The sequence below is a fragment of the Tympanuchus pallidicinctus genome, unplaced genomic scaffold (genome assembly GCF_026119805.1).
Source record: "Tympanuchus pallidicinctus isolate F22 unplaced genomic scaffold, pur_lepc_1.0 scaffold46, whole genome shotgun sequence".
NCBI classification, from domain to species: Eukaryota; Metazoa; Chordata; class Aves; order Galliformes; family Phasianidae; genus Tympanuchus; species Tympanuchus pallidicinctus.
Window position 1 is genome coordinate 407,938 of NW_026294765.1, and position 24,894 is coordinate 432,831.

Sequence of the window (24,894 nt, forward strand, 5' to 3'; positions counted from 1 at the left end):
CATCCCTTTCAAACTTGGATAGTTCCAAGGTGGATCTGCTGAATGAGTCTTGTTGTAAGAAAGCTGTGGGTGAAGATAGAGAAGAAACAAGGCCTGGTGGTGAGGTATCACGTTTGCTGCAGTTACCTCCTACCCACAGGAGGGCAGCTGGAACGCAGTTAAATCCTGTCTCATAATCGCTGCACAAAGGGACTGTTTGAATTAGTTTGACTGAAAGGAAATTCTGACCAAAAATAGTCTCTTTATGATGGTAAAAGCCCTGCAAATGTCATGTGATCCTTCCTCATCTGTGAAAAATACAGTTTTGGTAGCTGATAATGAAATACAAATGCAATCATTGCCTTGTTTTACTGAGAAAATGAAAACTTTCTCAGAAGATCAAGAACAACAACAACAAAAAGTCTTCTGTCTTTTTTTCTTAAAAAAAGAAAAAAAGAAAAAAAACTTGTTTGCTCGTGTTCAGGCAGTTCTAATGGGGGGAGAATCCTCATCATTACCCATCAGACATCAAACCCACGCAGCACTTTGCTATCAGAAAGCTTTCTGTGTCAAGTTCACCCATCAGTGTCAGATTTTACTGCTGAGTAATCTCTGCACACCTGATGTAGAATATGAGGAGCTTGAACTGGTGGCTCCATCTATCTGTTTTACCAAAGCATAGGTAGCATCATCCAATGCAAGCTAAGAAGATCGCCCAAGCCAATCCATTTTTTTAATATATATGGATATAATATCAGTGAAAAATTTAACATAGTGATTTTAACTAGTGATGCAAAATGGATGAGTTCTATTTTTGTGGGCAGGTGGCTGCTCAGCTTGAGAGCAGAGTAAATCTCCATGCAGATACTCCTGGGGAAACCCCTTCAAGTGACTGACAGCAAAGTGGAACTATGGCCTTCCCTGCACAGAGCTGCCACATCTGGAGCAGTGCTGCGTGCTGATTCTGCTGGGTGAGTGCCTGCTCAAATCGTAGCCCCAGGTGTGCTGTCTTCTGCATCATCAACTTCTCAATTTGCTGCTGGCCAAATAAAGGCTCTCTTCTGTGCTTTTGGCTGGACTTAAAAAAACAAATCTGTTGAGAGTTGATTTTCCAATGCCATACTGGAATTTCCCAATGGCACCAGAATGCACATCGTCGTCTGCCAACACTCTGACTGTGTTTCTTCAGCAAGAAAGTGAATTCAGGCCTGCACTTATTCTAATGTTACAGGCACTGCCCTGTCATGCAAGCACACCACAGCACTGCTGCTTTCCTTTCAGCCTTATCTAAACTGAGGGAAAACAGGTGAGCCTGAAGATGAGAGAAAGAAAAGGCATCCAGCCCTTCCCTTTGACCTTATTGGATTTCCACTGAGTGGCAGCAAGTTTCACAACAGTTTGCAGCAAAATGCACGGCGCAGTGAGGCTGGAGGCAGCATGCAATACCTGGTGTGCACCCTGCTCTGCTTACAGAGGTGGCTGCTGGTCTGAGTGAGCCCAGAAGTCCAGTGGATTTGAGCCGTACTCTGAACAGGTTGCTGGTCTCAACTTTGTGTCTTCCTCCAGCCATTACTTTTTTTTTTTAGCATGGGCAGACGTCCAAATGTTCTCTGACCCCAGAAATTTCCTTTCTCAGTATTTATCTGGAGTTTTAGCTGCTTGGTTTGGCCAGGGCTGCCTGGAAATCCTGGGCGTTGTGTATTGCCATGGAAAAAGCAGTTCTGCCACCTTGCTGATGGGGGTCTGTGTGTCACACCCAGCATGGAGAGGTGCCTCCAAGACCCACAGGAACTGGGAGAGCATGCGTCCAAAGCTTGGATGTGGCCAAAGGCTGTCATGTTGATGTAACTGTGGTCATGTTGATGTAACTGAATCAGTACAGTGTGTCAACACAGCTTCTGTATGGAGGCAACACTGAAGTAATTAAACTCTCAGTGACTGAATAGTTCTGGCATAAGATTCTAGTAGAACAGGGAAATTCCCTTCTGTAAAACATGGAAATTCCTTTCTGTTGCAAGGAGCAAAAATGACTGTCTCACTTTTCCGTACAACTACAGACAGGTTAGAAGAGAGAAACCAGCAATGCAGGGAGGGAGAGACAGACGGGGTCAGTGGGGTGATATGGCAGGAATGGAACACAAGATCAACAAAGCAGGGCTTAAGTGGGGTCACCTCAGACACATGCATGTAAGGAAAGAAGAAATCCCACAAACCCTTGCTAGAAAGTCTATGCACCAGGGTACATTTCTGAAGCCTGCGTGTTGATACAGGAAATAAGAGAAATAAACATGGTGAGTTAGAGACAGGTGTGCAGCTGCAGGGCCACAGTCCTGTTGGGATCACACAGATACGGTGGCATGGCTCCCACAGCTGGAGTGCTGCAGTGGGCAGAGACAAGCCTTTTAGAAGGGACAGTCAGGAAGCAGGTCATAAGAAACCCAGGTGGTTCCTGGAGCGTCAACAACAGCTTCCTCACCCAAAGGATGGAGGAGCCACTAAGGAGAGGTGCTTTGTTAGAGGGTGAGGTCAGTGAGCATCTAGCTCATGTTGCTGTTCAGTCAGTGCAGCAGCATGCACTGGGACTGCAGAAAAGAAATGCCCAAAACAAAACTGAAAAATCCCTCCCCTAAGCTGTTACTGGCACTTCTAAAAAGGTCTTGTGTGAAGGCAGCTACGCTGGCAAAATAAAAAAAGGATCTGTTTTTTACATTTTTTTTTTCTAGCTTAATATTAATAACAGACAGCTTCTGGCTGAAGATGTTACACTTTCATCAGCTTTTTATTTCCTTACAGGTAGAGTTATTTTCTCCATTTCTCTTCTGACAAAGCAGTATGTGTGACTGCTGCCCAGTCTGCAGCTGTGTGAAATCAGTCCTTAGAACAAGCCAGCTACTGGAGTGCCTTGCACTAAAGCTATATGCCTTCCAGATATAGATATGCAGTTGGTAAGATTACTGCCCTAAATTTGCAGCACCTTCTCATGCATCTTGGTGGTGAGTATTAAAAGAAGTGCAAATGAGAAATGACCAAAATTAGTATCAGGTGAAATCGGGTGCCCTAATTTAGGAAAGCTATTTACATTACGTAAGACATTTCAATTGTCTGAAATGACTTAGCAAATATTTGCAGGGCTGGCAGCCACCAGCTGTGAGGTAGCAGCTTGGGATGAGCACTTTGCTCCTTGTCCTTCTGGGTCTTAAAAAGCTGTGATCTGCTGGTTTGAGTGGCTCACTCTGCTCACACGTATGTAGGAAGGATGTGTTGGGTTTCTCTTGATGGCCTGCTGGAAGGATAGCAGCACACAACCTTGGTTGTATGTAAGTGAGGTATAGCTGAGCCTGTAAGGCTTTGACAGACAAGCTGTAGCAAACTTTGGTGCACCTGTCTCATCCAGCTTACTGCCAAAATCTGTCATCTGTGCAGGAGAAAGGTACATGTGCTTTTTGCTTTGCCTATCTCCATACAAAGCTTGACTTTGTAGCCCATAGAGGCAGCAGAGTGAGGCTGACCTATGCCATAAACTGCAGCAGCTAAGGTAAGTGCAGGCAACAAGAGGTGATAACTATTGCAGCTGCTATAGAATGACTTCTTTAAGCCTGTTTGGCTGTTGAGGGGTAGTTTTCTTCAACAAAAAATGCTTGGAATGCATTGCTGCAGCTTTGTAGGCATTGCTGGCTATCCTGTAGGAAGGAAATACTGAATAGATGTTCTCACCTGATGCAGAATAACCTACCTGTAGGGTTTTAATTATTCTGAAATCCAGATCAGCTGCCTTCCATCTGCCTGTCCTGTGAATACTTTCAGTGCTTCAGGTCACTTCTTCCCTCCTGAACTGTGACAAAGTGTGGAAGTTTGGAACTATTAAAGAGAAAGGTTTTTGGGTTGTTTGTATGGGTAAGTTAAAGGTATTTATGACAAAGCATTTTGTTTTCTAGTGAGATTTCTCATAAAAACACACAAAAATAAGTAGCCCTATGGATTATTAACGTTTAACATTGAATTATTAGGGCATAGGTATTGCATTGCAGTCCAAGTATAGCCAGCTCACTATCAGCAGATGTACTGCTTACATTGCCTTAAAGGACACAGGCTGATATCTGGACTGCTGTAATTAAGTGAGGCTGCATGTTCTGTGTCTTGCTGTAATTACATGCTCATCCTCTTTTTCTTTTTTGTTACAACACAGTTTAAATCCTGAGGACAGCTAGGACGTGACTTTGTTCTGCTTTGGGCAAGGCACGCCTGGTAAACCTTGTGACACCATTGCAACAACTGACTTGGTAATCAGGAAAGCAAGCCTGCCGTTTCCATCCTACAGTAGTGAGGAAGATGTAATGCTTTACAGAAGTCCCTGAGACGCAGCTGTGTTTTTCTTTCTGAGCTGCTGGGAGCAACTTCACTCTTCTGTGTGCAGCTTCTGTATGCATCCAAATTCGGATCAAATTCTTTTGAAAGAGTGAAATCACCTGTGGGTAAAAATAACATCCTAGCGTGGCTTTTAGCTTCAGTGTTCAGGGAACACAGATAAGCTCTTTAAAGAGAAGTGATAGCTGGCATCAAACTAAATGACTATATAGACAAGAAATTCTAATCCTAATCCCCTTCACTTGTCATGAATGTCTTTGTAATGCACTGTGTTTTACACAGGTGCCTATGACAGCCAGGACAAACGTACTGCTCCCTACAACTTTATTTATGAGGGCCAAACTGTAGGAGGGTTGTGTTATTGCAAACTGGCTTTACTGAGTCAGCTAAAGGTCACCTTATCAACTGCTGTGTCCTGTTGCAGACTGTGGCTTTGCTAAGGCTACACTGATTTGTGCAGCTGATATGAATCTAGACCTTAATTTGGGATTTTAGCCAGTTGTTTTTCTTTTGTACTCCAGAGGTACCTACACCTATTTGCTATAGACTCTTTCATGTGACCAGAAAGATGGGACAAGTCCTTGGTGGGAAAGATAAGCCGTGCTGCTCAAGTTGAGAAATGCCTGTGTGGTAAACAAACTCCTCTGTCTCCCATCCTTCCTTGTGACCACTTATTTCCTGTGCTGTTTTCTCAGTGCATTCATTCTCCTCCATGTAGAAATTGATGAAATGCTGCATTGGCTGCCCCCCACCCTTCTGTTATCTTTCAGGTCACTGACCTGAGGTGCAACCATGCTTTGGGTTGAGTCGCTTGCTACCAGTAACTCTGGAGCTGGGAAATTGTGAACTTTATTGGAGGATTGCTAGCTCAGAATAGCTTACAGATCCAATGCCAGTGATGAACTGGAAGGGTGATGAAAGTGTTGCATTGTGTAAACTGCCTCGGGTCACACAAGTGGGCAGAAATGAGTTGTTCCATATGGGGAATGAGTTACCTAAACCAGGAACTTATTTGCACTTTCTCTGCGTGTCCACAGCTGTATTAAGAGCTGATTCTTTGCTTAAGGTAGGAAAGAATTTGCAAATGGAATTTGTTTGTTTTTTTTTTTTTATGTTTTTTCCAGAACATGGAGTGAATTTTGTAAGTCACAGGAAATGGTTTTGTAACAGGAGTCAGGTGATTTGGCATGCACAAGCATGAAGTACAGGGGCCCAGTCTGCATTTATCCTGGATCATATTAAGGCTCTTATCCTACATCTCTCCCATCTCTGCCCTTGATGGCATTGCACAGCACCTCAGCTGAGCCTGCACTATCAGCACAACTTGAGGCTGCTTAACTTGTAGCCAGCTCCCCCTCTCCCACAATCTCTTCTTGTGTCACTATTAAGAGCAACAGAATAATGAAAAGGCTTCTTCAAAGGGGAAAGGTGTGCTGTGGTGGTGGATTTTTAACCCTTTTTTTGGGTTTCTTGAATACTTGGATTTGGCTGGTGGTGTTTTCTTGGAGCTTGTTCCATAGCCAGACTGTAACCAAGAACTTTTCCTGTTCTCCCCCAGCAAATCCCTGCTGCTTTGGGATCCTTTTTGGTCAGGACAGCAGATGTGACCACTCTTCAGATCCGTGTCAACCTAAAAGTAGGACTCCATACAAGGGTTTGACAGCTTCGTTAATTTGGAAAATCTGCAATAATGCCCTGATACGGATCGATCATTGAGACGACTGCTTCAGTTGTTAGGCGTGCTTTACAGAGGCAAGCAGCAAGGCTCTGCGCTCACCTATCTGGGCCTTTACTATAAAATTCACAGCTTTGCTTTGGCTGCTGCTCTTGGCAGGAGATGTGCTGCAGCACGTGGCTTCTGCAGAGCTGACTGGCATCAGATGAGAAACTGGAATAAAATCCTTTCAAGTCCCAGCGACTGCAAGTGTCTGTGCAGGCAGCAGATACAAGTGCAAGACTAAGACATGCATTTCATGCTTCCTCCCTGCCCCAACGTGTCAGTACATATAATTCACACTGGCTGTAATTTTGATGGCATGAGAATTTAGTGAGATCAGGCTCAAGCTGGTGATCTGAACAGCTGTTGCTTGCAAAGAGCTTTTGGTGTCAGCTGGCCCAGTAGCCAGAGCTGCAGCTCAGCCCATGTGAGCTTTTCTGTACAGCACTTCTATTAACTGGAGGTAATATTACCTATTACCTGGAGGTGCTTGAGCCAACCTGCCTTTGTTGCCTCGGAAAGTGAGAACCCTGGGACTGCACTTGAGTCAATTGTTCATAAATGTAGAGCCCACGAATGTGATCCTTGACAAAGGGTGCACTGTGGTGCATTTGCCACCCCAGGACTTCAAGCTTGGCCACTCCATCTTTGTTTGCAAAGGGTTAGGCCTGTCAATAGCAACAGCCCGTTGTTAGGAGGTGGTGGAAGCTGAACTCCTGCAGGCAGCCATAGCAGCTCAGGATCACACGCTATGCTCTCATGTGCTCCTTTGCTGGTGGTCCCCTTCGCTCTGAATTTTGCAGACACATCCACATCTGCCTCTGTAGTGTTGCAACCTCACCCACAAACAGGGGAAAAAAAAAAAAGTGCAGCTTGCCCCAGGTCATTTGCTGGCTCAGGCCATTATCCAAAATAGAACTGGTTGCTTCTGCCACATCAGTTAACCTTTGGGCTGTGCCACTGAATCTTTTTTTGGGTCTCCAAGAATTCTCTGCCCTTTGTCAGCACAGCAGGTACTGATTAACAATTAAGGCATGTCTGAAGTAAGAAGGTTAGTGGGCTGCTAACTTCACACATCTATCCACAGCTTTGGATTGCAGTTTTCCAGTACTTAAAGGGAGCTTTAAGTACTAAGCAGGAAGAAGACCAATTATTATTATTTTTTTACAGGGGCAGACAGTGACAGGACAAGAGGGAATGGGTTTAAATTGAAAGAGGGGAGATTAAAGTTAGATGTGAGGATGAAATTTGTTACTCAGAGGGTGGTGAGGTCCCAGCACTGCTGTCCAGAGCTGTGGGTGCCCCATCCCTGGAGGTGCCCAAGGCCACGGATGGGGCCCTGTACAGCCTCAGCTGCTGGGAGGCACCCAGCCCAGGCAGGGGGCTTGGAACTGACTTGGCTTTAAGGTCCCTTCCAATCCAACCTGTTATTATTCAGTGCTGTTTGTATCCTCGCTCTCCAGAGTTAATTCACCATATGGAAATGGACGAGCTATTCAGGAGCAGGTGAGGTAGCCGGGGCAGGGTGGAGATTCTGCAGGAGATGATGGCAGGCAGCCATAACAGCAACAGCTCCTGGGTTTGTGAATCTGCAGAGCTCGCCTTGTGAGGTTCCTGGGGCCGGTTTGGCAGCCCCAGCTCTGCGCTGTGGCTGTTCTGCAGCTGCGATGTTCTCAGCGCTGTCCTCTCCTCTGCACCTGCTGCACCTCTGCACCTGCTGCTGTTCCAGCTGTGTTCCTGAGCTGCTGGCAGGACCTGGCCGGTGCCTGCACACCACAAGGGAGCGAGGAATGTGTCTGGGAAGTGGAGGCGCCGGGGAGAGGAATATGCAGGAAAAACAAGGCTGGGGAATTCTTGGTCTGTGCTGGCAGGCTAGCAGCAATAACTCATTTGAGGATGCAGCTGTTTGGCCATCAGGATAAACACTATCTTGGCTGTTGTGCAACTTCCCAACCGAGAACAGAAGACCTATTTGACCGTTTTTATACAAATAAAAGAAGCAAAGGGGGCACGCAGGGAAGCACAGGCTGCTGCAGCCAGGTTGCTTGGTGCTGTCTGTTGGTGCTCGGTGCTCTGAGCTGCAGCGCTGCCCACAAGCCTGTGTCCTGTGAGCAGTCATCGCACCACTTCCTCTGCTTGCTGGGGCAAAGCCCTCGTAGCACTGATAGGAAATAGTACAGCCGTTTCCATCGCGTTCCCTTGCTCTCTGCTTCTGTTCGGGGCCGACTCACCCCTCCCCTGCAGCCGGGAATGGGCCGCGTGCACTCGGCGTGTCGCTCCCTCGTCGTCCCTACGTGTCGCTGCAGAGCGGGGTCAATAACCGCGGGTGACCTCAGCCGGGGGAGGTGGGCGTGGCCAAGCGGTCTTTCGAGCAGCGCGCGGCAGCGGAGGCCCCGCCCCCTTCTCCCGCGCGCGCTAAAGGGGCCCCGCGTGGCGGCGCGCGGCCGCTGTTCCCGCGTCGCGCTAGGGGTTGCGCGCGCCCGCCCGCCCGCTCCTGAGGTAACGGCGCGTGCGCGCGTGCGCGGCGGGGCTGAGGGAAGCGAGCGGGTGGGGCGGTGGGCGCCGCTGAAGGGCTGCCGCGTGGAAAAAGCTTCGGATGCGTGAAAATCACGAGTGTGCGGGGATCGGGTTGTGAAGGGCTGCGCTCCTTAAAGCCTTCGTTTAGGATCGAGGTGCTTTTAAGTGGAGCTGAAGTGTCGGTGAGCAGGGTGGGAAGAGAGAGCTGACTGCAGACTGGGAGGGAACGAGAGAAAATCCCGGCTGAAGGGCTGCGGGTGCGGGACGGAGCCGCTGCCCACGCCTTAGTGCCGTGCGGGATGTGGCGTTTGATGCCGGTCGGCTCCGAGTCTGAGGGAAAAACAGAGAGAAAATCCGCCCTGGGTTCGGTAGAAGCTGGCAGTGAGTCTCCAAAAGTGTATTTCCGTGCTTTCTGAGCGCGTGTGAGGGAATACCCCTTCTGCAGACGGATGCGCGTTGCCCCGTGGTGAAGCCAGCGGTCCTTTAGGAAAGAGGAACCGGCGGCAGCCCGTGAGGCGCGGCGGGGTTCAGCCCGAGCTGCGCGGAGCTGAGCGGCCGGCCGTGATGGTTTACGTGGCAGAGAGAACAGCCACGTAACTCAGATACACAGCCCGGCTCTGCGTCGCCTGCAGAGAGGCGCTGCGCCCGGAGCCGCTCTATGGGTGCCTTCGTTGACCCGAGGCTCGGAGCTGCTGTCACATCTCGTGCGCCGCGCTTGCTGTGGGCTCAGCCGTCTCCAGGCTGGGTTTGGTGCCTTGGGCTCGCTGTGCTCAGCAGGGCCGTCCCAGGGAGAGGTTACAGTGCTCAGAAAGCTGCTATCACTGTGCAGGTGATGTTTAAGAAAAGTGGGTTGCGAAGGATCTGTTTCCTCACTTTGTAAATCTGCAGAGAACTAGAAGTCCAGCTTTTGCTTTTGGTGGAATTCTGTTCTGGATACCCAGTGAAGTGACAGTCACAGTAAGGACTGGGCAGGCTCAGGAGTGCTGAGCATGTGAGGAAAAGAAAACAGCAGGGACAGAGCAGGCTTGTGGTAGTGAGCGTTGGGATGACTGAGGAACGTAACCTTAATTTGGATGGGTGTTTTTGAAGCTTTACACATGTTTTGAGCGAGGGCATATTGAGATCCTATCATCAATGAAACCTCCAGCTCTGTAGCTCTGCCTGTCGTGTGTGCACACAGCTGCACTGTTATTTTGTTCTGGAAGCAGAGCTGTTTCCATGAAGTAGTTCATAAACTTGCAGGTCTCCAGGATACAGCGCTCAAAGCAGGGGGCAGTTTGTAGTTAAACGACTTCTGCTTTCACACAGATGTAATTAAAAGGGAGCTTTCTCTCACCAGGCTTTTCTCTGGGTGTGCATTCGTGTTTCTAACAGCTGTGGCACGTTGCAGAGGGTTAATTCCCCCACAAACTGTGCGTGCTCATTCCTGATCCTGTTCCCCCACCCATCAAGCTGCTGTGGGAATGAAGTGTGTGCGTCACTGGGTGCTTTGTGCAGCACAGCTGTGGTTGTGGCAAAGCAACACAAAGTATAGGGCCATAGCTAGATTGCTTGCTGGTGAGGAGAGTACACGTTTCATACATTTGCTGTATGAAATGCATGGCTGGCTTGGGCTCCCTCAGCCCTGCGTTCACAAGGGAAGTCACACAGCTGGGTTGCACTTTGGCCGTCTGCTTGTGTGCTGATGTTTCATGATACAAGTATATTTGGGTACTCCAAAAACTCTGCTGCTTGTGCTGTTCTTCTCTAGATGCTGAGGGCCACGTGGCATTAACACCTTGATTCTCCTGGGCGATCCCAGGCCCACCTGGAGTAGTGGTGCTTCTCCCTGGGCTTCCAGGCTGTGCAATCTCACGTTGCCCTGGTCGCCCGCAGGGTCTGGGGCTCTCAGCAGGTAACATGGTGAGGCACTGCAGGAGGGCTGTTGGGGGCTCCCAGGGCAGGCACTGTGCCATGCAGAAGCTGGCGTGCTCTTATAGACCTGGGTTTGAGTTCCTCCAGGCTGGGCAGGCAGCTTTACCCCTGCTTCACCGTTCTGCAAGCACTGGGCTGCTCTGCAGAGGTAACGCCTGGGTTTCTCCCAGCTGCCTTATAGAAAGAACAGAATAAACCACTGTGGTGTTTCAGTCTAGAGAAGGGTACTGGGCAGCCACTTAGTCCAATGCTTCTGAGATGGGATTTTGGAGACGCCCCTCTCTCTGCTGCTCATTAATTGCACTGTTTTTTTAATTGGGAATTGTAGCTCGTAGCATTGTGCCCTTGTGCAGACGAGGAGTTGGAAGGAGTTGTGCTTCTAGCCAAGAGAGCAGGTCTGCATGCTTGAATTGCAGCTGGCTGTGCCTTTCTCCACTGCTGGCAGAAGCAGGATGCTGCACAGTCACTTCTTCCTCCAGACCTCCAGGCCACATCTGATTCATTAGAGAAACGTCTCTTTCCTCTTGCTGGTATCTGTCATCGTTCCGGCAGACGTGCTCCTCGCATTGCCTGCTTTCTGTTGCCCTAATGGAGAAATCATTAAGGCGGCATGCTAAAATCCACTTTTTATAAGGATGAAGGATCAGATTCACTTTTGAATCAGTTACAAATTCACGGAAGCAATTACAGCTCAGCCTGTCAGGTTGTGAGCATCAAAAGCTTTCGATGACTGTAAACCTCTAAATAAAGGCAGCGTTGCTTTCAGTATAAGAAAATCCTTCATTTGGATGACGAAACCCCTTAATGACAAAGGACTGAAGGCAGTGCTGAAAACACAGCAGCTGCCAAGCACCGATTCTTACGAGATGAGGTTTTAAATCCCCGGGGAGCAGAAATGCAGGGGGCTGAGCCCCCCCAGCTGCCCCAGGCGTGCACAGAGGAGCCCCGAACCTCCCACGCCCCGAGAGCTGAGCATGGCAAGCAGGCGTGGGGCCAGAGCTTCCTCATTAGGCGGCGGTGTGGGGTGACGGGCTGCTTCCAATTGCAAGGCAGGGAGCACATGACATAAGATGCTCCAGATCTGCCTCATGGGCGCTAGTTTAAAAATAAAGGGTATTTTGCATCGGTGCTGGTTCAGAGAGGCTGCGGGAGGAGAGGCTGCACAAAGGAGCAGACGATGCGTTGTAAGGCCGAGCTGGAGCACTGCGGTGGGTGAACGTGGGGAGGGCTGAGAGCTGAGCCTTCACATTTGGGGCAGGAGAGTGCAGGATGTAAAGGTTAACCTCGCTGTGCTTTTTGTAAGCTGTGATCGTCGTACTTGTTCTTAAGTGTGAGAGTGGGTGTGTAATCTCATTCTCATCAGGCTTTCCAAATGCAGCGGGCGTGATGTGAAGAGCACTTTGTCTGGTGATAGAATTTACCATATTTAATGCAGACATAGCAATCTCGGATCACGTCAGCTTTGGGTTTGTCGTGGTCAGAAGGTCCCATCAATTGAAACTGATTTCACTGTACTGTTCAATTTCTAAATCCTAATTTAAAACCTGCTTTTACAGGGACGATGCTGTGTGAGGCAGAGGCGCGTTCGACACTTGCAGATCCGGTCCCCATGGCTTATCTCAGTGTGGATGCTCAAGGGAGCAGTGAGGTGTCGCTGGATGATATCGCCATCAGCTCCTCAGCTAGGTTTGTCTAATCTGAGATCTTATTGTTGTTTTTTTTTTCCTGTCATTACCTGTGTGCACAGCACATAACTTGGATTCAAACAGACTTGGATTAATTGGGACAATCTGAGTTTTAGAGTCAATTTCAAACATTTCTTGCTACTTACAAAATCCAGAAGTTGAATCTGTGCTCTCATCCCCTGCAAAGAAGGAACAGAATTATTTTTACTGTGTGTAGCTACAGAGTGCAGAGCTTGCAGTAGTGTGTGTTTGATAGAGACCCAAGGCACAGAAATGGTAGAATGTTCTGCAGCTTCAGAAAGATGACTTCTTACAGAGGAACTCCAGATAACTGTTAATTCGACCTAATTGGGAGGACGCTGATGAAATTCTCAGCAAGCACTGTGTGCACTTGTGAAGCATTGCTGTATTGTAAACCAGAGGTGAGCCTCTTTAGGCACAGCTTGTGTGCAGCACCTGTGCTGATTTTCACCAAGCTAGGCAGCCTTGTAGCCCCTCTGTTAATCTACATAGCTCATGCTGAAACGCAGATTAATAATTAATTGCTAATCAAGTGTAATGGGGTAGAGCTAGCAGGCTTCTGAGGCTCTCTTTACCTATTTTGGGAGGGGCTGTGTAAAAATTACATCTATTGTGGAGGAGGGAAAGATGGCTTTTGATTCACTGTAAGGGAAGTGGCTGCGGGGTTTTTCTTCTCGTGTAACTGAGTCACTTCCATGCTTTGCCCGCGAAAGCAGGTGCAGAAATGATGCAGACCTTCTGCAACAGGGGGGTAATCTGTGTTGCAAACTGTTCTCAGTGCTGATGAAGAAATGTGTACTGAGGAAGATCTCGTGATCCCTTTGGGAGAAATAGAGGAAACTGATGGATGTTTCTCTGGTTTCTACCCTGCAGATCAGGTAGAAGTGGTTCTGCTTTTGAACAGCGCATAGGAGTAGCTGTCAAAGCTCTGTGCCTTAAATCATATCGCATGTCCAAAGCCATAATTGTTTAATATCCCTTAGAAATTCAAACAAAACATAAACTGGAGGGAAGCAATTTACTGCTTAGACTGAGATCACGTGGGGCTTTGTGGCTGATTTATCTCTGCTTTGATCCAGCAGAAAGAGAAGCAAACGTGAGGCTTGGCTGGCAGCCTGCTGGAGTTAGGCTGAAGGGTTTGCATGGGACTGAGTGCTTCCTGGGTAGTGACAGTTAGTGAGCCGTGTTTTTGCTGTGCCTACAGACAGAAGAGCTTGGTGAGCCCTGTCTGTGATGTCATGGGGGGACCCTTCTGGAACATCACTGAGTGCTTGCAGGAAACCCATGCTCAGTGTTGCAGTGGGGAAGAGTGATGTTTTGAAGGAGCAAACTCTGTCATGATTTGAGCAGAGGTCCCCCAGGAAGGCTGCTTGGCAAGGCAAGGTGGAACTGTAGGTTCTCTGGGATGTAATCTTGGGTAGAGCAAAGCTTGGGCCTTGGTGCTGAGGTGGTACGAGTGGGATCTGTGCAGGGTAGGGAACAAATATCACCTGCCTGTAGTTTGGGGGTGGGAGGTGTTGTTTTGGGGGCAGAACACAGAGACTCCAATACCAAATCTCACGGGGGCTGCCTTCCAATTTGTCACCTGAATTGGGATTTGTGACTTAGTTGTTCCATGTTCTCATCGCTTAAAGCTTTATGAAAGTCAGTTTTGGAAAAGATCAGAGTAAGAACACTGTTCTACCAATGCAGACAGCAGGCTTTTATCAAATCTTGCAAGACTGAAAGTAAAAAGGGCCGCTTTCATATGGAACCACAGTGCAAACTGCTTGAGGAGCACAGCTGAAGTAGAGGCACATCTGAGTGCCTTTTCAGTTACTTCACAAACATCTGCTGGAGCCTGATGGATGAACTTTAGTAGGAGTACCTAAGAACAGGATTTCCTGCTAAATCAATTTCCTGCTCTGAGCTGGCCTTACCTTCTGCAGGAAATCTCTGGGTTTTCCAAAGGGTCACTGGGTGGTTCTGCACTGCACAGCAGGAAGGCCTCGGGGGCTGCTGCCCTCACTTCGACTTGCTTTTCTCCTACCTGTATCATGCACCAGATCTACACTCCTGTTTTTGTCCTCACCCTCCTCACTGCTGTTTCAGGCACACAGAGCATTCAGGTGCTGGTAAATTATCAGGTGCTGGTAAATTATCAGGCTTTCTGGATGCTGTGTTCTTCTGCAGCGTATCTTCCAAATAGAGCAGCACACAAATGCAGGGCAGGCAAAGATGGCACACTTGCTTAGGTGGGCCTGTTTTGTTCCTATATCCATGCAGCCTGAGCTAGTGAAATTAATAAAGCCAAGTACAGAACATCAGGAACCACTGATCTTTGTTTGGCACACGAGGATTAATGCAGTTAAGTGATGGAGCAAGCATGCCTCAGGCATTCTTCAGCCTCTTCTGTGCTTGTCCAGCACTGATTGCTTTTGCCTTGCAGAGCTGTTGAGGTCTGCAGCATGGAGCCAGCTGAAGGTGCTAAGACAGAGAGATCTCAGGTGAACAAGATTGGCTTAACATGTAAGTGGAAAGTGCTTTTATTTACTGTTGTGTGCATAAAATTATTGTTTAAATGAGGGAGTGATTTGCAAAGCCATAAGAAGTGGTACAAGTGTAGGATGGTCTGTCCAGAAACCTCTAAGCATAGACTTATGTCTGTGCTCCAAGGAGTAAGATGGCTAATGTCACTGACTAATGCAAACCTGCCAGGTATTCATGTATTCCAGTCCTTCTTTTTAGTTAGTAATAATTAATAAAAAAAAAGGGGGACTGTTGGCATTTGCTCCTGTTTATATTTCTGTTATGGCAGCAGGGAGTTTCTAAATACAAGACGTTGATCTTTATCTCCAGCCCCTTTACCTCCTGCCTCCAGCATGTGGACAACAGAACGAGATGGAGAAGTGAAACTGAGGATGGATGAGGAGGGCATAGGCAGCAGGACACCGAAGACTGTTCATGACCTGTTCCAAGAAGCTGTTAGCAAATACAGTGATTATCACGCTCTTGCATTCAAGAAGAATGGCCAGTGGGTAAAGCTGACGTACAAGATGTACTATGACAAGTGCTGGAAAGCAGCCAAAAGCTTTCTGAAGGTGAGCTTTTGTTGAGTTCTACTCCATGTGTGTGTCCAGCCGCTGTGGCTGCTGAAGCAGCTGCAGTCAGCTGTGGCTTGAGCTGCAAATTCTCTGAAAGCAGATGAGACTTCAGGTGACAGGAAGATATTTGAACGTGCCATGAACACCTTGGTGATTGCTGCAGGGGTTTTGTACATGCATACAAATTGTTTCCACGTTATACTGAGAGAGAGGGACTTGAGGCATGTGTCAGACCTGGGCAGAACCCCTCACCAGTCTCTTGCATTGTCACCTTTCCAGGAGAAAGCATGAAGGAAGCTGCCTGTGAGTCCAACTGAAATGTTCTGAGCCGTTTACTTGTGCCGTTGGATATTAAGGCATTCCAAGAGAGAAAGCAGTGTTACACGTTCTCCCTGTCTTATCTTTAGAAAGTCTTATTTCCTGAAGTTACAGCCAGTTTTTTTCTCTCCACCCCTGCTGTGGTATCTTCCAGTGCATGCACTTCAAACCCTGGTGCAAAACCAAGGAATGGCTGAAGCAGATTTAAAGACCTGAACTTCAGCAGCTGGAGTTTCCTAGCTAAGTGTCTCCAATTGCCAGCAGAGCTGCTTCTGGTCATTACTCACATCTGACTTCTCTAACCTGTACTAAACGACTAAATGTCTCAGCAGTAGTTGTTTAACTTCAACCTCTTACCTTCCAAGCCCAAAGGAGCTGACAGCCTGTAGTTTTGTCGCCCTGTATGTGTCAGTGAGCTAATCATTGAATGCAGACCTGAGCAAATCCAGAAAACCCCTTTTTCCTTTAATTCTCCCCTCCCACCTACTGATGTAGTTGGACAGTGTGATGATATGAAACTTTGATTGGTTCCATGCTAAGTCTTGGGAAGTGTGTGTGAATTCCTGCACATAATAGTAGGAGCTTTTAGCCTGACGCTGTGCTCACAGCAAAGATCTGTGAATGAAGTGTTTTTAGAAGGAAAACAAGATTGCTGTAATCTCATCTTTTGTTTCCAGCTGGGACTGGAGCGTTTCCATGGAGTGTGCATCTTGGGATTTAATTCCCCAGAGTGGTTCATTGCTGACGTTGGAGCCATCTTTGCAGGGTAAGATGAGTTTTGGCTCTCACTGCGTTTTGTTTTAGCCTTTAGATATTAATCCTGCTTCTGATTTAAAACAAAGCAAGCTCTGCTTACATTTGAACTTAATGAGGGTAGCTACAACCTAAACTCTCTTTACTTCATTACGAATTAATGAGACCAAAAAATCCTATTTTAGCAAGGTACTTCTTTTTTAAAATGAGATGAACAGTGGATTAATCCAGAATCACACTTGGTTACATTTGGATTAAAAATGTGGTGGTGGGAAAGGTCAGAGCACCACAGCACCCTTCTGTGTGAGACACTTTGGTCAGTTCTGACGTTACCCACACACAGAACAAAGCCTCTGTCCTTAGAACTAAGCTTTCTGCTTTTTCTTGTTGCCTGGTGGGACGTTCTTCCTGAGAGCATTCCTCTGCTCAAGTTTAAAATAATCTGATTATTTGCCAACAGCTCTGCTTATCCCCCAGCACTGTCATTTTCTCTTACTTATTTTTCTCCATTTTTTCCCCCTTTTCTACTGCAGTGGACTCGCTGTCGGGATCTACACTACCAACTCTCCTGAAGCCTGTCATTATGTAGCAGAGAACTGTAGTGCCAACATTCTGGTTGTGGAAAACCACACACAGCTGCAGAAAATCTTACAAGTAAGTAGAGTCGTTGGATGAGAGGAGGCTGTGTGTCCTGCTGGTGGGTGTGGGAGGGTAAATCTGCCTGTGGGATGTGCTGGATCTGGAAGCAGATGTGAACTGATTAAGCCAACTTGATGTGTTCCCTGTTTGATCCAGATGAGTGATCACTGGTGCTAAATCCTACTGTAAGATGATGGTGGTTCTGCAGCATGGCAAAGCCTTAAGCTTCAAGTATGATAATCTAGAATAAACAATTGGGGATCCCCTCTATTGACTGGAACATCTCAGTCCTGATGATTACTGTGTTTACTGAGGCTTCCCTCTTCTTTTTCAATACCACAGATGAAATTCTCTAAGCTTTACTTCAAATGGCAAGTAGCCACACTGAGTGGTGGTTTGCTTGGGATTGAAAGGAACGAGCAGGGTTTGCTCATTCTCATGAATCTTCCTTTCTAACGCAGATTGAGCAGAAACTACCTCACTTGAAAGCTATCATCCAGTATGGAGAAGAGATAAAAGAGAAGAGACCAAATCTGTATTCTGTAAGTACTGGCATCTTACTGGATTGTAAATATTGGCTGTGCTTAGCTGGTGGCTTGGGAGCAACCATCACCTTCCATGTCATGGCAGGTGTGCATTGGGTTCAGCACTTGCCTGGATGAAGTGATAGATGTCTACTGTTGTTCAAACCTTGATAATCCACGTTGTAAGGGAAAGGTGCAACACAGTGACCTCTGCTAGATGGCTCTGGGTCCCAGCTTTACTCCTACTTAGCACTCCCAGGGCTGCTGCAGAACTGGGAAGCTTCAAGGTCGATCTGTCTCCTTTTCTGTTTCTTTCCACGCCTCCTGTGGCAGCCAGGAAACATCGTGGGGCTGAGATTCTGCTGCAGGATTGAACACAGTTTCTTACTCTTCATCTTGGGCTTAATTTTGTTTGTGAATCATAGCCTATATATAAAGTGATGAAGTTCTTCACTTCTGTTTACAGTGGAGGGAGTTCTTGGACCTCGGTGAAGATGTTCCAGATTCCCAGCTCCGTGAAATCATTGACTCACAGAAGCCTAACCAGTGCTGTACCTTAATTTATACCTCAGGGACAACCGGGCAGCCAAAGGGAGTAATGCTCAGTCACGACAACGTAAGTATCTCTGTATGGACATCATTCTGAGAGCTGTGGCCCTGGGTGGGTGCTGAGGGCTGGCAGAGGTCAGCTGAAGAGTCACAGCAATTCGCAGCCGTCGTTTGTGAGCTGCGTGTTGTGCACTGTGCCTGCTGAGCTGCTGCTTCATGCTGGGTTGTGTTCTTGTTGCAGCTGACGTGGACACCGACAGCAGCTGGCCATTCCTTAATGCTGTTGGAAGCTACTGAAAAGCAAGAGCTGGTGGTCAGCTATCTACCCCTCAGTCATGTTGCTGCACAGATTCTGGATATTTGGCTATCAATTACATTTGGAGGACAGGTTTTCTTTGCTCAGCCAGATGCTTTAAAGGTAAAAATATTAGATGACAAAAGAACTTGTGCTCCTCTACCTGCGTGTGTAGCTGGGAGGGGGAGCTTGAATACAAACCAGGGTGGCTTAACAAAGCTTTCAGAATCACGAGATGTTTGTTTGTGTAGGGACAGAGTGCTCCTGTTTAAGGGTCTGTTGGTTTGAAGAGCATGGGCAGCCTGACCTTTGCCTTTTGGGTCTGTATGACATGCCAGGATGAGCTGACCAAGGGCTTCACAACTGGGAGCTCCTCAGTATCTCATCTGGCACCGCTTCTGTGCCCTGACGTTTTGGTTGAGCTCCGTGTTTGCTGGATTTGCTCTGTCCATATTGCAAAATGCCCCCACCTTTACATCTGTGCCCTGGGAAGAGAATTTTGTCCCTACGCTGTGTCAGCATGGGATCAAGAGTGTTGAGCCTTGCTGTCTTGTCAAAACCAGTGCAGAATAGGAATGCTTCTGAGGCTCTTTGGTGGAACATGGCAAGAAGAAAACTGGTGTTGTTCAGTGCTGCTCTGTTTGCACTCGGCAGCAGTGGCACTTCATCTGAAAACGATTCCTCAAGAGCTGATGGCAGTTTGGGCCTTGGCAGGTGAGCAGCACTGACCTGAATCTGTACTAAAGCACCTGTGAAAGCTGTGTTCAATTCTCTTCCTCTCAGGGCACCCTGGTAGACACCCTGCGTGAGGTGAGGCCCACTGCCTTCTTAGGAGTTCCTCGCGTCTGGGAAAAAATAGAGGAAAAAATGAAATCAATCGGTGCGAAATCATCGACGCTGCGAAGAAAAGTGGCATCGTGGGCCAAGGGGGTCGGGCTGCAGACAAACCTGAAGTGGATGAATGGGTAATTACAAGCTAACTTAGGGGGGGTTATGAATATTAAGAGAACTTTAGCTCCCAGGGAGGAATTACATTGCGTGGAGCAGGCCAGACTCGTGGGCTCCAATTAAAAACCAGATGTAATGGTTGGTCGAGAGGGTGGGCAGCAGTGGTTGGAGGCGGGAGTGATTTCTATTGTTGGTTTTTACTGAAGAAGGCAAATTAGGAGATGGATGAAAGGAGGGTGAGGAGAAGTTTTACTTTCTAACCTGAGATCCTGTCGTATTTCCCTTCCACAGGTATTCTGAGGTCCCGGTGAACTTCCGCCTGGCCAGGCACTTGGTGTACAAGAAGGTTCGGAAGGCCATCGGCCTGGATCGGTGCACCAGGTGCTTCACAGGAGCTGCTCCCATTAGCAGAGAGACTCTGGAGTTTTTCTTAAGTCTGAACATCCCCGTGTTTGAGCTGTATGGCATGAGTGAGAGCTCAGGGCCTCACACGGTCTCCATAGCTCAAGCGTTCAGGCTTACCAGGTAAATAACTGCTGTAAGCACAGCTCTGCTGGGAGGAGCAGAGATCCTTTAAGGTTTCTCCTGTGCCTGGCTCCTTTGTCTCGGGCAATGCAGCTCAGCCCCACGCTCGCAGCCAGTGGAACATCTCTGGGGAGCCAGTTATGCAGATGAAGAGATCTGCCAGGGCAAAGGCAGCATTACTTAGACTTGGCCTGGATTCCCTGGGAACTGAGTGGAAAGCACAGGATTTGTGGGAGGAGCAAATTAGTGACTTCAACCCACAGTTCACCTTAATGTCAAATGAATAAATACAGTCGGACTCTTCTGCAGCTTTGAATGGCTCCTTCAGTCCCCGGGGGTTTGGGCTGCAGGGTAACACCACTGCTGGTAGAAGTTTGCCACCACGATCATAAGTCTCCTAACTCAAAGCTCAGGTGTCTGAGGGCAGTGGGTGGAAGCGCCAGGTGTGTGAGCACTGATCTCTGCCCTAACAGCTTTCTGTACTTCCCTTTGCATAAGCAGATTCCTTTTAAATCGTTAAGTTCCCCATTGGAGTAGTTGTAATAAAAGGCTGCCTGGCTTGGTTCAGACACTTCAGGGTGAGTGGGTGCTGCTGTCGTTTCGCTCTGCTGTTCAGCTACTGGATATAAAAATAGTAGTGGTGGAAAAAAGCCTTGGGTTTGTGTTTGTGTTCTCTTTGTTGAAGCTGTGGGAAGGAAATGGCAGGCTGTCGGACTCTGATCCATAAACCAGACGCAGACGGCATTGGGGAGATCTGCTTTGCAGGAAGGCACATCTTTATGGGCTATTTGAACATGGAGGAGAAAACCAAAGAGGCAATTGATGAAGATGGCTGGCTGCATTCAGGAGATCTTGGCAAGTGTGATAAAGATGGATTCATTTACATCACTGGCAGAATTAAAGGTAATGCTGCACCTTGTCACTCTTCTGTCTTGGGGTCACGCAGTGCTGGGGTCGGAAGCATCAAGGCCTGATAGATTTTGGCTGTGGATTGCACAGAATATTGAGGTACTTCTCCTTGTGAAGATTTTAATCTGAATATGGCTGCAGGGTTTGCTGCCAGCAAACACGTGATGCAGCTTGGGAAGGGAGAAGGATGACCTCTGAAACCAGCGTGTGTCAGCAGGGTAAGGCAGAAATCCTGATTTCTTCAGCAGCTTTGCTGCCTTGTGTGCCCTGCCGGCTCCCTCCAGTTCCACCTGGCTTTGCTGGTTAACCTGTAAGAGAAATCAAGGCTTAATGCTGTTGTGAAAATGGCTTGCAGCAACAACAGCTCTTGGCCAACACCGAACAAATCTAATTTCATGAAAGGCTCTAATCATGAGCAAGAGATAAATGGTAGTGCTTTCAGCAATCTATGAAAGACAATAGGAAAGGGGCTCAGCTCTGCTCTGCCTCAGTGAATTTTTGCCTTCAGTTTCTGAACAAGTTGGTTGGATTCCCTGCAGCCTGGGGTGACTGTGGTCATGTGCTGAGGTGATCGTACTGCACAGCCCGTGATCCCAAGCTGCAAACACCCATGGAGCATTCGAGCAGCTCCTGCATGGCTGCTCATTTGCACACCTCACTCCCAGCTCTTGTAGCCTGGCTGGAGTCTTTCTGGTTTGCTGCCTTCTCCAGATGTTGGGACATGCTCCTGATTGGGTCCGTGTTGCCACAGAGGTGCTATGAAGTCATTTCAGGTTGTGAAGGAAGGAAAAAGGAAGCCATAAGCAATAATCAAGATCTGATTGTTTTCCAGAGCTCATCATCACGGCAGGAGGTGAGAACGTTCCTCCTGTTCCAATTGAGGATGCTGTGAAAGAGGCCTGTCCCATCATTAGCAACGCCATGTTGGTTGGAGACAAAGCAAAATTCCTTGCCATGCTTCTGACGCTCAAGGTGGGATTGATTGTGCCTGCTGAGTGGAAAATGGGATGGGCTGAAAGGACGCAGGTTATTGTAATACAGTGAGGTGAACTTTTTAATATTCTACAGCTGCTGGAGCCCAGGGGTGATGCAGTGCATGGTTTGTAGCTGAGTTGCAAACACTGCTTGTACTGTAGAGGAAAATGAGCACTTGCCATCCGATCAGCCAACAGCCTTCCACTGTTCAGGGCAACTTCATCTCTGTACCACATCAGAGAGCAGAAACAGTGCTAAGACAAGCTGAAAAAAGAAACTTGCTTTCCTTACCTAAATTTCAGGATCTCCCAGAGCAGTTGAGACAGTAATGAGATGTCAGCCATTTATTTTTAAAGACAGTGGCTTTAAACTCCACAGTGCCATGGTGGTGGACTCTACTGCTGCCTCTGTCTATGGCTGGAGGGACCTGGTAGGCCAGTGTTTTTCCAGGACAGTGTTAATTGCTCATTAGTGAGGCTTTAGCTGCCAGCTTTCTTGCCCTTGTGCAGGAGATGCTGAGCCAGGCTCTGGTGCTGCTGTTGGGGTGAGGGGCAGTGCTGACTTCCAGCAGGATGCAGAGCTGCTGTGGGATGTGGGCGAGTAAAGCTCTGGCCCTGAGAAGAGGGAAAGACGGAGTCTTGCTTAAGTCTGTATGGCAAGTAAGGATTTGGAGCATGAGTTCTGAGCTCTGCTTGCTTCTGGGTGTTGGACGTAGCTGTTGAATATGTGGAGACATGAAGGTGTTTTAGCAAGCAGCAGTTTGTATGAAGCATATAAAAAGTGGCCAACTGACAGTCGGTGCTGAGGTGGGGGAGGGACACAGCAGCTTCTGTGGGCATAAGGCTTTTTGGGCTGGAGGGGTTTTCAACAACAAGTGACCTCTCCTGACTTGTGTTGCAGTGCACTGTAAATATGGAAAGTGGGGAGCCGGGAGATGAGCTCACTGCAGAAGCTGTTGAATATTGTCAAAAACTGGGCAGCAAGGCTACTAAAGCCTCTGAAATCATAAGCAGCAAAGACAAGGCCGTCTATGCAGCCATCCAGGCAGCAGTTTCAGAAGTCAACAAGAGAGCTGTCTCAAATGCCCAGAAAATCCAGAAGTGGGTCATCCTGGAGAAGGACTTTTCTATTGGTGGTGGAGAGCTGGGTGAGTGGTGGGGGGGAGCAGGGGGGAGCGGGGGGGTGGGTCCCACCTGTGGGTGTTGGACAGGCAGCACAGACAGAGCCTGGAACACGCAGCCCTGTGGCTGTGCTGTGTCAGCCTTTGGGAGGGCAGGTTGGGTTTTCCTGGGTTTCCAGCTCTGCCTGACAGCACTGAGCTGAGCGGCCCTCGGTGCTGTGCTGCCTGCTGCAGGGGTCGTGCTGGTTGTGTTCGGGGGGCAGCGGAGGTGTCCTTAATCACAAACAGCATTTAGAAGTCGGCGCTCTGGATCCTCCAGGCTTCCTTCAGCTCTGACATTGATTTGTGTCCCAAAATGATGCTGTCTGTAGTGCTGGCACTGTTAGATCCCCGTGCTGTGCGTTCTTCACAGGCCCAACAATGAAACTGAAGAGACCGGCAGTGGTACAGAAATACAAAGAGCTGATTGACGAGTTCTATGTGGATGCAAACACACCGACGGCGTCGGAGAACGCGCTGCGGCAGTGAGGGGGCGCGGTAGGAAACTTCCCCTGGGGCACAGCATTCTGTCAGCCTGGGCTCCCTGCAACGGATTCAGAGGGTTCTGCAGAAATAAATGACACTCAGCAACCACGCAGCCTTCCTGAGGTGCTTAGCTGTACATCTATGGGCCCTATGACTGCAGGGTGCTCACACCCCGTTTTCCTGTGTCTGTTCACGTGCACAGAGGTTGCTGTGTGTCCCTGATTTGTATTTTTCCTTTTTTTTTTTTTTATAAGGGCAATGCATTTACCGTGTCAATTCGGTGTATGGTGTCTTTACCAAAGTTTTCTTTTCCCAAGCTGAATGTAAAACAACCATGATCTGCCCTTTTCCTGCTGTGTAGGGAAGGCAGAGCTCCTTTTAGAGCAGTCTGTTTTGTTTTCCTCGATGCATGTTCAATTGCATGCTGATGACATGGGAATTATTTCGTATGGCTTTACCCACAACCCATCATCTGTTAAGTGAGGCCAATGCTGTGGGACTGCACACCCTGGCAAGTCTGTGTGGAACCTGGAGTTCACCGGGTGGGTTTGTGCAATACTTGGAGTCTGTTTCAGCTTCCTGAGTCACAAGGAAACCATAAATTATATTGTTTAAGAAGCATACATGGACTAGATTGTTTTAAAAGGCTGTGTGTACACATGTGTAACCTCTGCCTGCAGTCTTAAAATCATAGAAACGTTGTTTAGGTGGCACTCCGGAGCTGTGGGCTGATGTACAGAGAAGTTTAGAGGAGGCAGCACAGGGAACAGCAGCTCCTGAGCTCCTCGGTGGTTCTGTGAGGCTCGTTCCTGTCTGTCCCTGCCTGGAGGGCCTTCAAATCCCCTCAGCAAATGAAGGACTGTTTGTAAAATGGCTTTTTTTTCAAACTAGAAATGTTTGATCTGAAAAGAAAGCGGAAGAAGTTGTGTGCTGGTCCTGACTCTTGTTTTTCCCTGGACAAAACAGGAGCACCCAGAGCTGCTGGGTGCTTTGAGTGGAAGCGGCAGACAGGGAAAAAGCAACGACCCCTTTAAATAATGCAGAGCTCCAGCAAACCCCTGCCTGCACGTTGTTGGTTCTGTACTGCTTCAGTTCTGCTTCATGTCAAATCCTGCAGGGGTCAGGGAGCGTTTGCAGTCCTCAGAACCAAGAACCTCAGGGGGGGTTAAAGATTGTATTTAATTGTATTTAATTTGGGCTCAGCACCACAGCAAACAGCTCAGTGAGGTGCCCACAGCGCCTGCATGGAGTGTGGTTCTGCACTATGGGAACAGCTGCTCTTCTTGTGCAACCATTTCTCAGCTGTGTGAGTTGGAAATGTCTCAGCTTTCAGAGCAATGCCTAATAAATGCCCTGTGCTTTGTGTCTTCATGCTTTGGTAATTTTTGTACAACAGTGCTCAGCTCTGAGGTACAAAGGTCCAAATCAACCCTTCATATCACCACTGCATGGGAACTGTTCTCAGTAAGCACCAAGGGTGCAGACGTGCTCCCAGCCCGGAGCACCTGGCACAGGATTTAAGCTCTGTAACAG

General features: G+C 48.1%; 1 protein-coding gene and 1 long non-coding RNA gene across 9 annotated transcripts; both read left to right on the forward strand.

The window, feature by feature from the left end:
• The first annotated feature begins 3,162 nt into the window (after positions 1 to 3,162).
• LOC128090411 (uncharacterized) lies at positions 3,163 to 6,596 on the forward strand. The gene is made up of 4 exons (XR_008210936.1): positions 3,163 to 3,409; positions 4,166 to 4,259; positions 4,866 to 4,974; positions 5,903 to 6,596. It is a non-coding gene; the product is annotated as an uncharacterized LOC128090411 (long non-coding RNA).
• A 1,849-nt stretch (positions 6,597 to 8,445) lies between these two features.
• ACSBG2 (acyl-CoA synthetase bubblegum family member 2) lies at positions 8,446 to 24,732 on the forward strand. 8 transcript variants are annotated; one of them, XM_052702704.1, is made up of 16 exons: positions 10,517 to 10,640; positions 10,909 to 11,022; positions 12,049 to 12,178; positions 14,627 to 14,706; positions 15,037 to 15,278; positions 16,277 to 16,365; positions 16,886 to 17,006; positions 17,453 to 17,533; positions 17,982 to 18,131; positions 18,306 to 18,482; positions 19,143 to 19,324; positions 19,599 to 19,832; positions 20,518 to 20,735; positions 21,574 to 21,713; positions 22,617 to 22,863; positions 23,249 to 24,732. In XM_052702704.1, the coding sequence occupies exons 1-16, from the start codon at positions 10,532 to 10,534 to the stop codon at positions 23,362 to 23,364; spliced, it is 2,430 nt and encodes an 809-aa protein (XP_052558664.1). In that variant the 5' UTR covers positions 10,517 to 10,531; the 3' UTR covers positions 23,365 to 24,732. The 8 variants fall into 8 exon arrangements, with proteins under 8 accessions (XP_052558660.1, XP_052558661.1, XP_052558664.1 ...); XM_052702700.1 differs by lacking the exons at positions 10,517 to 10,640; positions 10,909 to 11,022 and adding an exon at positions 8,446 to 8,560; XM_052702701.1 differs by lacking the exons at positions 10,517 to 10,640; positions 10,909 to 11,022 and adding an exon at positions 8,622 to 8,733.
• Positions 24,733 to 24,894: the final 162 nt, after the last annotated feature.

What these genes read in the sequence shown, in the direction of transcription:
- ACSBG2 (XM_052702704.1), top strand. Translation starts at nt 10,532, where the DNA reads ATGCAGAAGCTGGCGTGCTCTTATAGACCTGGGTTTGAGTTCCTCCAG. An exon ending in GAACAAGATTGGCTTAACAT is followed by an intron (nt 14,707 to 15,036) that starts GTAAGTGGAAAG and finishes CTTTATCTCCAG; the next exon opens with CCCCTTTACCTCCTGCCTCC. An exon ending in AGAGACCAAATCTGTATTCT is followed by an intron (nt 17,534 to 17,981) that starts GTAAGTACTGGC and finishes TTCTGTTTACAG; the next exon opens with TGGAGGGAGTTCTTGGACCT.